This window comes from Macrotis lagotis, chromosome 1, assembly GCF_037893015.1.
Source record: "Macrotis lagotis isolate mMagLag1 chromosome 1, bilby.v1.9.chrom.fasta, whole genome shotgun sequence".
NCBI lineage: Eukaryota > Metazoa > Chordata > Mammalia > Peramelemorphia > Peramelidae > Macrotis > Macrotis lagotis.
In genome coordinates, this window is record NC_133658.1 from 480,571,594 (window position 1) to 480,589,527 (window position 17,934).

At 35.8% G+C, this 17,934-nt stretch overlaps 1 protein-coding gene across 5 annotated transcripts in view; it reads left to right on the forward strand.

The window, feature by feature from the left end:
• HERC2 (HECT and RLD domain containing E3 ubiquitin protein ligase 2) overlaps positions 1-17,934 on the forward strand; it is a 227,545-nt gene that overhangs the window by 13,417 nt on the left and 196,194 nt on the right. For all 5 annotated transcript variants that reach the window (XM_074213716.1, XM_074213717.1, XM_074213718.1 and 2 more), the window contains one exon: positions 7,952-8,066. In XM_074213716.1, coding sequence (XP_074069817.1) covers positions 7,952-8,066 — 115 coding nt within the window. The remainder of the gene's footprint in view (positions 1-7,951; positions 8,067-17,934) is intronic.

A 17,934-nucleotide genomic window follows, 5' to 3' on the forward strand; every position in this document is an offset into this window, starting at 1 on the left:
TTTGTTAATGCTCAATTCTTTTATATCTAAGTCCTGCATCTATTTGGAATTTATCTTAATCATTTCTGTCAGACTACTTTTCAGATTACCCAACAGTTTTTGTTGAATACCTAGTCTTTGCCCAAAGACTCATGGTCTTAGAATTTATTATCATTATGCTATGTTATTCAATAGTTTCTGCATGTTTTCTATCTTTATTTTCTTATTGAAACCCATTTTTTTTTTTTTTTTTGATTTTGCAAGGTAGTGGGGTTAAGTGGCTTGCTCAAGGCCACACGGCTAGATAATTATTAAGTGTCTGAGGTCGGATTTGAACTCGGGTACTCCTGACTCCAAGGGCAGTGCTCTATTCACTGCACCACCTAGCTGCCCCTTGAAACCCATTTTTAACAATTTTGAAATCATTTTGATGTTTACTGCCTTGTAATGTAGTTTGAAATCCAGTGCCTTCTTCCTTTCCACTTAATCATTTTGCTTGAGATTTTTAGGCTTCTTTTCTCTAGGTGAAGTTATTATTTTTTCTTGTACTTTACAAAGTAATCCTTTAGTAGTTTGATTAGAGTAACATTATATAAGTAACTATTCTATTTTTCTGAGCCTACCCATGATCAATTAATATATCTTAGATTATTTGGGCCTTTTTTCCCCATTCTTTAAAGAATGCATTCGAGTTGTATTCATGTAGTTCCTATGTTTATCTTGGTGGGGTATAGATTGTGTTCAAGGAAGATTAGTACCTGTGATGTAATGAGGGCTGACAAGCCCTCTTCAGGACTCCTTTCCACTTTTGATGTCCACTTGAGCTAGCTAACTCTTACCTGTGGTTCCAAGAAGCTGTAGCATCAGCTCCATACCAGCAGCCACACCCTGGTAAACTGTTTCAGCAGACGCTAAACCAGTAACTGGTAACTGAGAGGTCTCAAACCATTGGTGAGTTGAGAGGGTGTGTACTCCAAGCATGTGAAGTCTGCTAGTGGAAGTGGCAAATGAGAACAATTCATTATAATGGGCATGAGGGCTGCTGAAACAGGCACTTATGGAATGCAAAAACTTTTTAATTTAATCAAAATTAACCATTTTATTTTTTATAATATCTCTGTCTCTCCTTTGGTCATAAACTGTTGAGCAGCCCTTTTTAAGGATTGCACTGCTCACTTCCTAGTGTGAAGAAGGGACTAGAAAAGGTGCTCTAAAAATTGTATGCTTACCCAATCTGGCCTGATTACTGCAGCAGGCAGGATCCCACCCTGCAGTCAAAACACAGACAAATATTTAAAATCTTCTTCAAAGAAGATTCCACTCATCATCTGTGCATGGAATGTGCTCACATTCTTAAACAACGCAAGTTCTAATAGACCTGAAAGTTGAACAACTCTTGTTGCAAGACAATCTAGCTGGCATCACATCCAAATGCCAGTCCTGAGTGAAGCAGCACTGGCAAATGGAGCCCAGTTTACTGAAGATGGAACTGATGCATATTTTTCTGGAATGGCCACAATGAAGGGGGGGGGAGCACCGTGAAGCTAGGGTAGGTTTTGCAATTAAAATTTATCTAGTCAGCAAGCTTGTATGGCTATCTTAAAGAATGATTGACAGACTTATGACAATGAGATTGCCATTTCCAGGAAAACACCATGCCGTCATCATCAGTGTCTATGCTGTCACCATGAAACACCTTATTGAAGTCAAAGAAAATTTTTATGAAGACTTGGAGACCCTTATCAACATACCAAAAGAAGACAAGCTTATAATTCTGGGTAACTTTAATGTTAGAGTAGACTCATTCTACCAGCATGGTAGGGAATCCTTGTCAAGAATGGAGTGGGAAACAGTAACAGCAATGGTCAGACACTACTGAAAACTTGTACATCTCATGACTTTGTATCACAGACATTGCCTTCTCTTTACCTAAATACAGTAAAACTTTCTGAATGCACTCTCACAGCAAACATTGGCATCTGATAGACTATGTGATTGTAAGGAGAAGAGACAGAAAGTGAGAGTGAGAATTCTCATATTCAACCATATTCACATATTGACATTCAACCAAAGTGGTGGCCCCAAGGCAAAATTAATACTAGAAGAATTAGTGTCAGGAGATTATAGTGTCTCTTTGAGCAGGAACAGTTTGTTGGTAGCTTGGAGGGAAAACAGAGCCAACACACTGTTGGTAACAGTGGAGTAGAAAAAAGGAGTAGGCAGCTTTGAGAGATCTGGTATGTAGCATTGCATTGGCTCATCGGGGTCAAAACACTCACAAACATCAGGCCTGGTTTGATGAAAATATGGGGAAATACAGAAGCTGCTAAATGAAAAATGAGAACTCCATAGGGTTTGCCAGCAGGATAGTTCATCCATTTCTAAGAAAGCAGCATTTAATTCCATCAAAAGTATAAAGTATAAGTGAGGCTTAGAGAGATACAAGACTCTTGACTCAGCAAGAAGGCCAATGAAATTCAATTTTCAGATAGCAACAAACCGAAATGTTTTTATGATGCCCTGAAAGCTGCATATGGGTCAAAGACATATGGCATGTCTCAGTGAGCCACATTGATTAACAATAAGAACATGATCCTAGAGAGATTGACTGAACATTTCCATAGTGTTCTTAACAGACCATCATCAGTCAATGCAGAAACCATTGACCATTTACCTCAAGTTGAAGTCACACTGTCCCTAACTGAATATCCCAACTGAAGAAGATGTTTTGAATGCCATTAGACTCCCTTCAAGTGGCAAAGTATCTGGTACTGATTCTATTCTTCTGAGATATACAAGGTGTGTGTGGGGGCGTATATTGCTCATCCAAAAGTGGACTGAAATTTTCCAGGATATAAAGCATGAAGAAATTATACCTTAAGAATTCAAGAATGCCTCCATCATCCATCTATATAAAGATAAAGGAAATAGATTGTCCTGTGACAATCACAGGCGTGTTGTCAAGAGTCCTCAATAGGCTGGTCCTTCATTTGGAAGATGGTCACCTCCCACAGCCAGTGTGGCTTCAGAAAGGGTTGAGGAATACCCAGTATGGTGTTTACTGTCTAACATCTCCAGGAAAAATGCCAGGAACAGAACAGAGGTCTGTATACAATATTTGTAGATCTTTCCAAGGCCGTTGATACTGTCAGTCATGAGACTTATAGAAAATTATCTCAAAATTTGGTTGCCGGAGAAGTTCATCAGTATTGTACATCAGTTCCATGATGGTGTGCTTGCCTGGGTTCTGCAGTCTATGTTCTGGTGTTTTTCTGGTTACTAATAGAGTGAATCAACGATGTGTCCTTTCTCTCATACTTTTTTTTTAGCATGATATTTTCAGTCTTGTTATTAAATGCCTTCAGTGAGGATGAACATGGACTCATGTTCTGCTACTACACTGACGGTAAATTCTTCAAGTTGAAAAGGCTACAAGCCAAGACCAGAGAGAAGTTTGAGGCATGATCTTCTGTTTGCAGGTGATTGTACATTAGAGCAACCTCTGAAGCTGAGATGCAGCAAAGTGTGGATCGATTCTCTGCTGCTTGTGCTCATTTTGTCTTGACAATTTAACACCAGAAAAGCACAGGTGCTTCATCAGCCAGCACTATACCATCGTTTTGGAGAAGTTTTGACTACTGTGGAGAAGTTCACTTACCTTGGCAGTGTTCTTTCCAGGGGGGCATGTATTGATGATGAAGTTGACACAAGCATTGCCAGAGCTAGTTCAGTATTTGGGAGGCTCCAAAAGACAGTGTGAGAGAAAAGAGTAAGTATTAGACTGACTACCAAACTAATGGTTTGGTGCTGACTTCATTGCTATATGCTTGTGAACCCTGGACAGCCTACCAATGCCATGTAAGGAAACTGAATTGCTTCCATTTAATTGATTTAGGAAGATTTTGAAGATCTCCTGGCAGGAGAAGGCACTCACCGACACTGAGATCCTTTCTCCAGCTAAACTTCAGGCATTCAAACATCATAACAGAGAGCACAATGACTGTGGGCTGTTGTTAGAATGCCAGAAGTATGCTTGCCAAAAAGACTATTTTATGGATAACTCACACAGTGCATCTGTTCACAAGGGGGTCAGAAGAAGCAATATTGGGAGCCTGAAGGTCTCTCTTAGGAACTTTAGAATTTATTATGGAGCATGGGAGACACTGGCACAGGACCACCCAGCATAGCATGCCCTCATCAGTGAGGGTGTCGTGCTCTTTGAGGAAGACAGAGCTGAAGCAGCTCAAAGGAAAAATGACAAATGCAAATTTAGAATAGGCGCCCCAGCTGTGAATGTGAACTATTTGACTGTCTGACCTGTGCATTCTGATCTTGTATTGGTCTCATCAGCCACAATCAGACATGCTAATTTATTTTTACTATAGTGATGCCATCTTGGGTAATCTTCAGTAATGAAGGAGGAAGAATCAACCAATGTTTGTCTTGGTAGATATCAAACATTTTGTAGTAATAAATTTCTTTATCGCTTCCTCTTGATTTTTCCCAATATCTAAAATGAGGACAATTTATTTTATATTATGCAACTTTTTAATTTTTCAATTAATTTTTAGTTGACCATGTAGTTTTAAGTAAATGATCATATTATTTTCAAAAAGATGATAATTTTATCTCCTCATTGCCTGTGTATACTTCCTCAATTTCTTTTTCTTTGTGCTAGAGCTATCATTTCTAGCATTATGACAAATAATGTTGATAATAATGAACATTCTTTCCTTACTACATTTTTATAAATAAGATCTGTTATTTTTAAAAAAAATTATTTAAGACAATGGGGCTAAATGACTTGCCCAAGGTCACACAGCTAGGCAATTATTAAGTATCTAAGGCTGAGTTTGAACTCAGGTCCTCCTGACTCCAGGACTGGTGCTTTATTCACTGCATCATCTAGTTGCCCCTAAGGCCTCTCGTCTTTATACTTTTGTCTGTACTACTTTTCCATAGTGGTTGCTTTCATTTTGGCCAATCTATTTTTATTTAACTATTCAAGATTTGGCTTAAGAATCACTTTTAGGAAGTTTTCCTTCATCATCTTCAGATTCTGATTTATTCTTACTCGGGTTCTTCATATTTTTTAACTTTCACACTCACATAGTTTTTTTTTAAATGTGTTTAATATGTTGTGAGGATCAAAGGAGATATTATTTGTAAAGCACTCAGTATAGTGCTCGTCACATAGTAGACATTTAAGTTTTGAAGAAAACTACAGTAATGAATTAGTGATCTTATAGATGTGATTGATAGCAATCTCCGCAAGGACCTATCCTGTGTAATTTCTGTGTTTTTCTATGATGGAAGGGCTGACCTGCTTTTTCTTGATGTTGTAGAGAACCAGGGTTTTCTATCTCTTATCCTCTCTTGATCCAGCTTCAGTTTTGGTTACACATTTCCTTAATGGTATTTTTTATGAAGTTTATTTGAAGTTTGATTGTTACAGTCTGCTCATGCCTATCACACACCTCTCCAGAGCTTACTTTGATACTCATTTTTGAGGGCATGCAACAATTAATATTTGAATGGTAGATTAACAGTGGCAGAACATTTATATAAAAAAGATGGGCCTTCTTTTCTGGTAGGATGGGATCCTCAGATTAATATCAGATGTTACTGAAGGAGATATACACAAAGACTTACTCACCATTCACTCACTCACTCACTCACTCATTCACTCATTAAATGTCTTAATAATGCAGACTATAAACTGAAGAGGGATTCTCTTTGAAGGATGAAATCCTTCAGATACTCTTCTATGCTGATGATATACTGGTTACTTCAAACATCAAAACATTGCAGAGTCTCTTAAGGATCACTAAAAAAGTGTTTGGCTAACCCTATACATTGAGGAAACACTTAAAAACAAAAAGTGAATGAAAAATTCCTGCTGTCCAGATTAGTACAAAAATTGAATTAGGACTTTGTGGCCTGGAGTTCAGGGTTCCATGGATAGATTTCGGGGACTTTATGAAATTTGGATGAGAAAAAATAAATATCTGCTTTTCCTACCCTCTAAAAATTTTCATTTATTTATAAATTAAAAATATTTTTCTGAGAAGGAATTTGTCAATAGACATCATTAGTCTGTTATAGGGATACATGCTACAAAGTTAAAGACCTTTGACTTAGACAACCTAGATAACCTATAGATCTCTGTATATAGACTTAGACATTACAAATGAACAATTAGTTGTGTCCAGAATTAAAAGGAAGAGAATCTCTGTATTCCCTTAAGGAAATTGCAAAAAATCTTTAAAAAATTTAGAAAACAAATTCACCTTATAAAGCAATATATTTTGTAAGGGTTCATTTAAACAGTGAACTTTTCTAGTATATTTAAAAATGTTAAGAAAAATTCAAAGTATGCAATATTTCTAGGAATACATTTATTGTATGAAGTGCTTAATGGGAAGTGTTTTGTCAGTTCAATCAATATCCTATTTTTCTTATTTTTAGGAATCTGCAGTACTCATAAAATTATGCTATGAATTCTGTAGTTGAAAGACTACTCAATTTCATTCTTTCATCTTGGCTATGCATTTGAGTAGGTTGTAGGAGGCATAATTCTGTAAATATAAGTTTTAAATTACATACATGAAATTTGTATCCTAACAAGTTAAATAAATTGTGTGAAGATTTTATGTATTGACATGTTCCTGTAATTTATGCTTCTCTTTGTTTAGGTAAGGATTCTAGTTATCTTTTGTTTTGATCTGGGCCTGATTCAGGCCATTTTTCTCAAAATTACAGGTTTGATACTGGAAGAAAATAAGACTCTCCTAAATCATTAAGAATTAATAAAGAAGATTTAATTATCTATATCAGGAGAAGAATATTTAATAAGGAGAAGCATTGAGGACACTTTGAGTTGCCTCTGCTAAGTGAAGCTGCTTTGCTATGTTAACTGTTATGATCTCCTGGTCAGATTTCCAAAACACCCCTTTCTTATCATCTTCCCGACTCCATTCCCTCAATTCCTCATCTCTGCTTGGTACTCAGGCAATGGGGAAGTCACTCAACTATCTGAGAATTTAATACCCTGAGTCAACCAAGTCTCCAAAAATGTCTTTTTAAGGGAAAAAACTATCCTAACTTGCATGTTAGGAGGGGACTATCTACCATACTCCTGGAATATTAGCAAAATTAGATTATAGACCTGTTTTCTAGATCCTATAAATTTTGAAGGAATATATTTATTCAGTTGAATGTAGAAAGGAGCATCATTTTAGCCCATTAACAACAAATCTTATAATAAAGTTAAATCTGTGGATTACTTGGAAATAGGAAAATGAATCATAATGAATCAGCAGACTACTTGGAAATAGGAAAATGAATCATAATGAATAGTGATAATGCTTTTTTTTAGTGATAAGTAGTCCTATGGTTTGTGTCCTGTACGAAGAAAATTTATGAAGAAAATTTAAGTTATATTTTTATGCCCATAGAAACTTTTATGGAAACTTGACATTAATGAGGAGAAACCCTAGGCCAAATATACTACTGAGTTAATACTGACTTTTTTCAGATTGATGGCATTAATCTTTCATTCCTCTAATTTCTCATTAGTGTTATTTTGTTTTTGTTATAGATTTCAAAACTTAGTCTTTAAATGCTTAGTCTCTTTTTTATTTGATTCTTTGTCCTTCTGGAATACTCATCTTTATTTTTCTAGGCCCAAAATGGTTTTTGTTCTTTTGGAGACCTTTGTGATTATATTATTGCTTATGCATATTGTTCTTTAACCTTCTAACTAGATTGTAAACTGCAGAAAATAATTTCTTTGGTATGTTTATATAAAGAGAATAATATTTGTTGAGGATTACATATATTGTAGGTAATGTATACTCATGTTTGTTGAATGAAATGTTGATGGAGAATCAGATTTTATAAAACGATTATTAACTAAGGATTCATCGATTAAGTTCAGTTATAGTATATTTTTCTTTTTAATTTTTGATAGCTTGCTTTCACAAGAGATGGACTCTGTGGCCTATGGAATGAAATGGTCAAAGACGGAGAAATTGTATACCCTGGGTCAGACCTGATACAGAATGGAGAACTACCTCCTCGTAAAGGTATTTATAGTATTTTCTAATTTGCACTGCCTTTTTATGGTATATACACTGTACGTTCTTAAACTTATATAGTATGACTGGAAAATGAATATCTGAATTGGATTCTGCATTATTAGATTTTTCAGTTGTTGGTGGGAAGTTGAATACAAATACCAAGTGAGAAGGTATATTTAAATAGTATAATAAGTAGAAGTATTTCCTGGGAAATGTTAACATTTTCTTTTTGAAAAATCATTCCTGCCTTTTTTGGGTCCTTTTTATAATATTTTTCATCACAAACTATATTTAAAATAAATAATTTTTTTCATCTCAAAAGATGTTAAAATTTATTTCTCATTTTGTCCTAAAATTATTCATATCTTTTATCTTTGCTTGAATAGAAATAATAATTGGTATCGCAACATTTAGTAGGTAATTTTCTGTGATGTTGTCTATGAAGTAGGGGTAGGAACTGTCTTTGACATTGAATTTGTCCTTTGGTTTAAAAATTTCTGGCTTGTAGACCAGTACCAAAATGTGATTTTATTTATTCTTGTAGTTGAGATAATGCTAGAGGATTTAAAGTTGTAAATGTAGAATTTTATAAGCTAGAAGGGTCTTCATCCAGCATTCTCATTTTACAGATTAAGAAAATAAGGGCTAGAAAATTTATTTTCTAAGGTCATTATTTTTAACTTTCTAAAAGTGATAGAGATAGAAGTTAGATATATATTTGTCTTCTGAAAATAAATCATTCTTTTTTGTGAAATGTAATGCAACAACTTGCTATCTACAATACAATATTAGTTATTCGATTTTGAGAATGAGAATATTTCAGCAATGTTAGTATTTCTAAATTTTTTATATGAATTAAAGCACCTTTAGAAACAAATTCCATCAAGGTCTAATTATATTAAAAATGTATTTTTTCCTTTAATAGTATTGGTAGATCTTTATTAGAGTTTTGTAAAATATTGAGATTGTAACCTCTTATTTTCATTCTTTTCTCTTAACCTTTTCCACTTGATGATAAAAAAGAACTAAATTATTTGTTGTATTTATTGATTAGCATTTTGAATTCATTTTTCTTTAGTTTTAAAAGCCATAAATATAATTAAATTCAGGTGCTTTTTATTTATATAGCCCTTGGTTACATGACCATTTCCCCCTCTATATTTATGACTCTTGATAGAAAGAGCTTGGTGTGTATGGTATGTGTGTATGGTCTGTCTTTTTTACTATAGTTCCCTCCTCCTCCCACCGAAAAAAATCAAAAACCCCCCAAAACAAAGGCCAAAACAAACCAAAAAACTTGACTGATTTTCCTATTTAGGTTAATTTGAAATTTCTAATGCTATATTTTTATAGTGGTGATATAATTGTTAATAGCAGGAAAAATACAAGTAATTAGGAAAGTACTTAGATTGTATTTTTTTCCCAGGGGGAACAATTAGTTATATTGTTTTCATCAATCTCCATTCTTGGGTCTTTGTTGTCTTCTACTGACTCCTTCAAAAATTTTTATTAAGTTTGAAAATCTTTCCTGAAATGTATGAACATTTATGTTTTCACCTTCCCTGAGATATATTTGTCATTTTCTTTCCTTTGAAATCACACATGGAATCTACTAGGTCAATTTAGAGATAATATATAACTATTTCATTTGTGGTAACTAAATGCAATTCATTTTGTGGTCATGCAACACAAGAGTACAACATTGATACACAATTTGTAATGTTGTCAATAGCCAGTAAGCATTGCTTAAAAACCTGTTGTGTGCCTTGTCTTGTGCTAAGTACTTGGGATACAAAGAAAGGCAAAAAAAAAACTTCTGTCCTCATCGTCCTATGAGGGACATGTGACCCAGGTATGTATAAACAAGTTATATACTAGATAAATAGATAATAAATAGAGGGAGGGTCCTAGAATTAAGGAGGGTTGGGAAAGGCTTCCTTTAGAGGATGAGATTTTAGTTGGCACTTCAAGATAGCCAGGAGATCAAGAGGAGAAAGAGGAGCATTCCAGGCATAGATGACAGCCAGAGAAAATTCCCTGAGCTAAGATGAAGTGTATTTTTTGTGGAACAATCAGAAAAGCCAGAAGACTCACTGGATCAAAGAATATGTGTATGGGGGGTACAGGCATAAAAAGATTGAAAAGACCGGAGGGAGGGATTAGGTTATGAAGGTTATGAAGCAAACAGAGACTTTTGTATTGTCTATTAGAGGTGATAGAGCTTATTAAGTGGTGGGAGTGGGAACAATGACATGGTCAGAGGACTGGTGTTTTAGTTAAATGGAATAGAGAATGGACTGGAATGATGGGAGGAGATTTGTGGCAGGCTGACCAATCAGCAAGCAACAGTAATAGATTAGGTAGGAGCACCTGGATAGTGGTAGTATATCAGAGGAGAAAAAGGGGCATATTTAAGAGATGTTGCAAAGGTGAAATTGACAGCCCTTGGAAACATTGGATTGGATGGGGGGGGGGGTTGAGAGATAGTGAGGAGTGGAGGGCCTGGGAGGATGGTGGTGTCTTCAATAGTAATAAGAAAAGTTTGGAAGGGAGGAGAACGTTTGGGGGAAATAATGTGTTTTGTATATATTGAATTTAAGATGTCTATTGGACATCTAATTTGAGATATTTAAAAGGCAGTTGGAGATACGAGATTGTAGATGAGCAGAGAGGTTAGAACAGGATGGGTAAAATTGGGATTCATTAATGAAGAGATGGTAATTAAATCAATGGAAGTTTATGAGATCATCAAGTGAAGTAGTATAGAAGGAAAAACAAAGAAGGCTAAGATTGAACCCTCATTTGGGTGACTGTGGAGTGTTCAGATAGATAGCAGGAGAACTAGGAGATGGAATGTACCGTTTCAGAAAGAGTCCCTCCTTGCCTTTCTTCTTTTCACTAGAGGCTTGAGATGGAGCAGCAGCTGATCTAAGTCCTATGTTTATATTGACTTAATCCTACTTTTCTAATATGAACCCTTTTCTGTATTTCTGATGTTATTCTGTTTTTCTGGTTTTGAAGTATTCTTTTTTTCCCCTTTGGTTTTTGTTTTTTGGCAAGGCAATGGGGTTAAGTGACTTGTCCAAGGTCACATAGCTAGGCATTTCTTAAGTTCAGGTCCTCCTGACTCCAGGACTGGGGCTCTATCCACTGTGCCACCTAGCTGCCCCATCTTCTTACTTTCAATATTAATTGGAACTATCTTTAATCTTTTCTCTGTGTGTATCCTTTTAAAAGCATTACCATCTCATTCCCTTCCTCAGCTGCAACTTATGTTCCAGCAACCAGCCTTCATCTCCATGAGTTCTGTGCACATTAATGTTCTTTCAAGAGTTAGCAGAATTTGAATACTAACTTGTAGAGCCAGACATAGGGTGATGTTCTTTTTTTTAAAAATTTTTTTTATTTTTATCCATTTGAACATGCCTATTTCCAAGTTACAAAATTTTCCTCCACCCTTCCTTCCCACCCCCTCCCCTCAGTAGGGAACAGTCAGGTTAGCATTTTTACATACATATTTTGTTAAACATATTTACAAGTTAGTAATTTTTTGATTTGAGGAATTAGGATTAAGGGAAAGAGATGCATGAGATAATTTTTATAAAATGTTCATCAGATTTCGTAAGGGTGTTTTTTTCTGTTTTTTTTTTCTTTCTTTGGTTGGGGATAATATAGACTATTACCAGTCTAATAGAGTTGTCCTAGCTCTCTGGACTGTCAAGAGGAGTTGCTTCCATCAAGGTTGTTCATCTCATAATGTTGATGTGTACATTGTTCTCTTGGTTCTACTCCTTTCTCTCAGCATCAGATCCTTGCTTTTCTAGAGTCCGACCATTTATGGTTTCTTATAGAACAATAATATTACATAGTATTCATGTACCATAACTTGTTTAGCCATTCCCTAATTGGTGGGCATCTCCTCAATTTCCAATTCCTTACCACTACAAAAAGAGCTGTTATGAATGTTTTGGAACATGTAGGACTTTTCTCATTTTTTACAATTTCTTCTGGACATAGTCCTAGAATTGGAATTGCTGGGTCAAAGATTATGAACAATTTTATTGCTCTTTGGGCATAATTCCATATTGCTTTCCAGAAAAGTTGGATCTGTTCACAATTCCACCAGCAATGCATTAATGTCCCAATCCTCCTATAACCTCTCCAACATTGATCATCTTCCCTTTTTCTCATTTGGGCTTACCTGATAGGTGTGAGATGATATAAAGTGGTATTCTTAATAGAATTAGTTGATGACCAAGAGGCCTGCTGAAACCAAAGGCCATAACCGAGCAGTTGTGATCCAAATTTGGACCAAAATGCCAAGTAATTTGTTGGAAAAATTGCTACCCAGCTGTGTTGGGATGCTCATAAAACACTTCTGAGTAAGAAAGCCAAAATTATTTTATTAGGAAGTTTGGTTTAAACAAGAACATTACTTGGGACCATGAGTAACCAGAAAATAAAACTTATAACAGTGTCATATATATCTGTGGCCACTTGCTCGATTTAGTGTTTTTACTCCTCTGCCACTCTACTTGAGTTAGTTACTCAGTGTACTGCTGTTTTTTTATAGCTTCAGGTTTTTTCAATATTGATACAATTCTTGTGCCTTTTACTCTGATGGATAGGGTTTTAATAAATCTCAGGACTGAATAATATGTTTATAGAATGTCACATATATGCCTGTATATCTATCTCTCTGTCTGTCTATCTTATCTATCACAGGCTAATGGAATCTAAGAATACTGTGCTATCCCTTGGAATATAGAGAGAAGCATATTTGTTCTTAACAGCATAAAACAGTAAAACAGAATTCTCAGGAATCCAGGGACTTCCCCTCTCCCCTCCTACCCCCCCCCCCCCCTTAAATGCTACCTCCATCTGTCCCTTTGGTAACAGAATTTCTTTTGGTGGACAACAGATCCATTGCCAACTTTAAATGCATTTATCCAATAGGAAGCAATAAATTGATTTATATTATGTGACTAGTACAATTTCCAGGTTGAGTTTTGATATTGATGACTGTGGTGGCGGGGGTGGGGGCGTGGCATGCATGGATAACAAAAGACTCTGAAGACCTGAAAATTTATTTTATGATGTCGTGGAGAGGGAAGGAACATGGAAACAGCACAACATTTCCATAGGGATGATGCTATTATTATCTCAGTTTTACAGTTGGGAACACTGAGGCTCATGGAAGACAATTGGTTTATTTCCGATCACCCAGTTAGCACATGTCTGAAGTTTGATTTGGACCAGTCTTCCTTACTCCAAGGCCAGTGTCCTAGTTGTGTGAATATTTTATGATTCTAAAGTACAAGGAAAAGAATCTAGTTTCGTAATTCAGAAATGGCTTATTTACTGTCTTTTGCCCAATGGTGGCTTTTCTGTCAATTCTGTATATAGGCAAGCTAGTTGTGCCCAGGGTCACACAGTTCTAAACAGAGATGCTATTTGAACTTAGGGTTTTCCTGACTCCAGGCTTATTTCTCTATCCATTCGCTGCACCACCTAATTGACTCTATAACCCACCTAACTTTTCTGGGCCTCTGTTTGCTTATCTGTATAGAGGACCTCTAAAGACCTTTCTTGCTAACTATATTCCTCTCAATTACTTTAATTTCTTCTTCAGTTTGCTCGATTATGAAATGAGACAGTATGGTACAGTGGAAAGGACATTGGTTTTGGAGTCAAAGGATCTGCAGTCAAATCTTGCCTTCTTCACTTGTTACCTATTTGATTTTGGGTAAAACAGTTAACTTCTCTGGACCTTATCTATCTCACTTGTAAAATGAAGCAATTGTACTATATAGCCCCTAAAGCTTCTTTCAGCACTAAGTCTATGATCTTATAAGTTATTTAGGATTTCTGGTCTTAAATTTCCTCATCTCTATAAAATGAAGAGGTTACAGTTAAGCTTTAAAGCACCTTTCAGCTATAATGGTATGTGATAGAGAAGGTGAGGGTAGGGCAGCAAAGGAGAACCTGTTGAGATATTGATCACAGAAAATACAAAATTAAACACAGAAGCAGGAAAGATAACATATTTGTAATCTATGCAATTCTTTTAACTTCTCACTCATGTTGAAAGCCTACTTGATTTGTTTTCACTTGACATTGTCACCTCTTCAGGAACCCTGATGGACTAGAAGGGAAAGAAATTGTTTCCCCTCCCTACTTCAGGCTCAGCAGTGATAATTATCTTCTCTGCTGCTAGGCAAGATATGATCCAGGAAAACAGCGGGTGGAGAAATGGCATTTATGTTCAGGGATTTGAAAATGCCTGAAGGTTTTTCCAGGGATGGAGCGGGGGAAACACAAAAAGTCAAATAGAAGACCTTGATGGGAAAACCTCAGAGTATTTGTTTACTAATCACCATATGTGGAATTTTGTTTCCCATATCTGCACCATTGTGAAAGCTGTCATCTCAGTTCTACTGCACTTGTGCCTCACACAATCTTGGTTTTCCTGCAAGTTGAACTCAAGTACCACCTTTGTATAGGAAGCCTATCCATCTACCCCTAGAAGTTAGTTTGAATACAATATTTTGTATTCAATTTTTATTTGTGTGTGTGTGTGTGTGTGTGTGTGTGTGTGTGTGTGTATGTGTATTAAATATTCCTTTCCTCCAGGAGAATGTTACTTCTTTGAGGGCAGGAATCAGTTTCTTTTTATATCCTCAGCACCCAAAGGAGAGCCTAGTTTATATTGCTGTTGTTCAGTTATTTCAGTCATGTGCAACTCTTCGTGATTTTTGGAGTTGTCCAGGCAACTTTTCCTTCTCCAGATCATTTTCCAGATGAGGAAATTCAGGAAATTCAGTTATATCTTTCTGACTCCAAGTCTAGCACTCTACCCCTTCCAATACCTAGCAGAAGGTAGAAGTAGTTAAATGGATGGATTATTTCATTGGAATATTTATTATCTTTTCTTTTTCTGTACTTTGGCAATAATCTCTGGGTTGAGACTTGTTAATGTTAATTATCATGGCTATTCTGGTTTATGTTAAAATTTGTTTTCTATGTTAAAATAATGCCAGATTTTAAGCTAGACTTTTGGGGGAAATTTTGCAACTCTGATTCTAACTCCAGAAAGATTTGACAGACTTGTGTCATCACCGTAGTCTTGGTTTTTTTTTTTTTTTTTTTTTTTTAGATTTTTCAAGGCAATGGGGTTAAGTGGCTTGCCCAAGGCCACACAGCTAGGTAATTATTAAGTGTCTGAGGCCGGATTTGAACTCAGGTACTCCTGACTCTAAGGCCAGTGCTCTATCCACTGCGCCACCTAGCCACCCTATCACTGTAGTCTTAATATTATCTTCAGTAAAAAGAATTCTCAGTGTCTGTGTCATATTTGTCTCCTTTTTGTCCTGATGCTAGTTTTGAACACCTTTTTAACTCCTTGATTTACTGGTTTATGCTTCTTTTGCCATGAGAGAGAACTTTAGTTCTGTACCCTGCAACATTTTTCATGTCATAATTTATATAACTTGATATCTTCTCTTTCCTGAGATTCTCTAAATTATAGATAAGTTCAGAGGATCTTCAATTTAGCATGGCAAATATTAATATTGACTTGCAAGACACTTGGGATGAAATAATTCCATAAAGAGATTATGTTCTATTGGAAAGATCCAATACGCGCGCGTGTGCGCACACACATACACACACACACACACACACACACACGCACACAGAGACACACCAAACATACTCTTTCTCTCTCTCACACTAACAATTGGAAGATTGGGGTAAGGGAAGGGATCAAGAACAACTTTCTACAGGTGGTGACTTCCAAGTTGAGCTTTTAAAAGAAGACTCTAGAATCAGAAGTGAGGAGATAGTACATTGTAGGCTTAACCTCTTAAAAAGTTGCAGAGCAGAAGTCAAGTTTAGAGTAGATTAGTTTGATTTTATTTTTTTATTTTTTATTTTTTTTTACTATCTTGATTTTATGAAGGAAAATAGTAATAAAGAAAAGTCTTGAAAGATGGGAACCAGAATGACTTTGAGGGATGAGAGAAATGGTAAATCAAAGAGACAGATTTAAAACTAAGTGGAAGTAGGATGGTGCTTTCAATTAGAAATTAGGAAGTTTGGAGGAAGTTAAAAAAACAGATGTCTTTATTGGAGATGATGGGTTCTACTTTGCACATATTAAGTTCAGGATATTAATATGCAGGGAATATGGTACAGAATTGGAGATCAGGAGAGAAATTAAAATTAGGTATAGGGATTTGAGACTCGGAATTAACCCAATGGTCAAGGAAGAGAAGATAGAGAAGAGCACCAGCATATAGTGCCATGATCATTCAACAGGGAAGACTGAAAAGGAATAGTCAGAGTGGTAGGAGGGAGAAATAGGAGAGAGCAACCATGACAGCCAAGAGAAGGGAAAGAATCCAGGATGGTGACCTCTGGGAGATTGAAAAAGGTCATTAAATTTGCTCTTAAGAGTTGATGGGTTAAGTGTAGCAGTCAGTAGTTGAGCCAGAAATCAGATAACAATTAAGGATTAAGAAGTTAGTGGAATGGGGAAGTAGAGGAAGTGATTATGTGAGATGGCCTTTTATTGATGGTTCATTTAGGAAAGGGAGATTTGACAACTGATTGAATGTTTGGGATTAAGGAAAGGGAAGAGTTGAGGTTGAAATTTTAAAGCTGAGAGACTGGAAAGATGGTAAAATCTTTTTTTTTTTTTTTGCTGGGCAATGGGGTTAAGTGGCTTGCCCAAGGCCACACAGCTAGGCAATTATTAAGTGTCTGAGGCTGGATTTGAACTCAGGTACTACTGACTCCAGGGCCGGTGCTCTATGCACTGTGCCACCTAGCTGCCCCAAGATGGTAGAATCTTTAATAGAAATGGTGAACTTTGGAAGAGGAGTAGTTTTGAGAGAAAGCTAATGTGTTCTGTAGTTGAGGTTGAAAGTAAGAGGGAGTAATCAAAGGATCAACTTCCTGGAGTCAGTGGGTTCAGGGGTTGGTTTTGGCAAAAAAAGCCATGTTTTCCTCAGATAGATAAAACAAAAGAAGAAATGGTGATTGAAGACATAGAGATTTTGAAGTGTGAAGTAGAGAAGACAAGGTTTAGACTATTTCAGAAATGAGTTCAGTTGAGTACAAAGGAGAGAGAGTGGTGGAAAGGTTTGGAACAGCTACTTACTAGTAGTATAAATCTTGGAATAGGCCATGCAAATTTTCCTAAAGAGTAATGATATTCTACAAGCTTAATATGAAAATAAATTTGACAAGCATGTTTTTTTTTTTTTGTTAGTGGTTTATGTCCACATGTTATGTTTTTTTGGGGGTGAATGACTCCAAGTCATTACTGTTGCTTTTCACTCAACACTGATAACTTCAATTGTTAACTATCTATTGTTCTTCTTTTTACCACTTCTCCTTTTCTCCTTTCATCCTAATTCTCATTGATTTAACTGAACATTAAAAAAAAAAGGTAACAATCTTGTATTGTTAAATCTATTAACAGATCTTCCAAAATTAATCTACTTTTAGGTTATTTGTGAGATTGTCATAGCTGTTAAAATAGTTTCCATAACCTTATAAGGCCAGACTAACATGGTGTCTTGTGGAAGATGTATTTCTGTAAACATCTGTAATGTGTTCAAGGGGAACCAGTATAAAATCTCACAATTTCAAAGTCTTAATTTACAGTCAATTCTATTTTTGTTTTTTATTCTTTCACATTTTTTTTATTTTTTATAAATATTTTATTTGTTTTCCAATTATACACAATAGTAGTTTCTACCAATCTTTGTTTGTAATGTTTTTTGAATTTTACAATTTTTTCCCCAAATTTCCTTCCCTCCCCACACCCTACACGCAAGGAAGTCTGATGATATCATCTTTACATTGT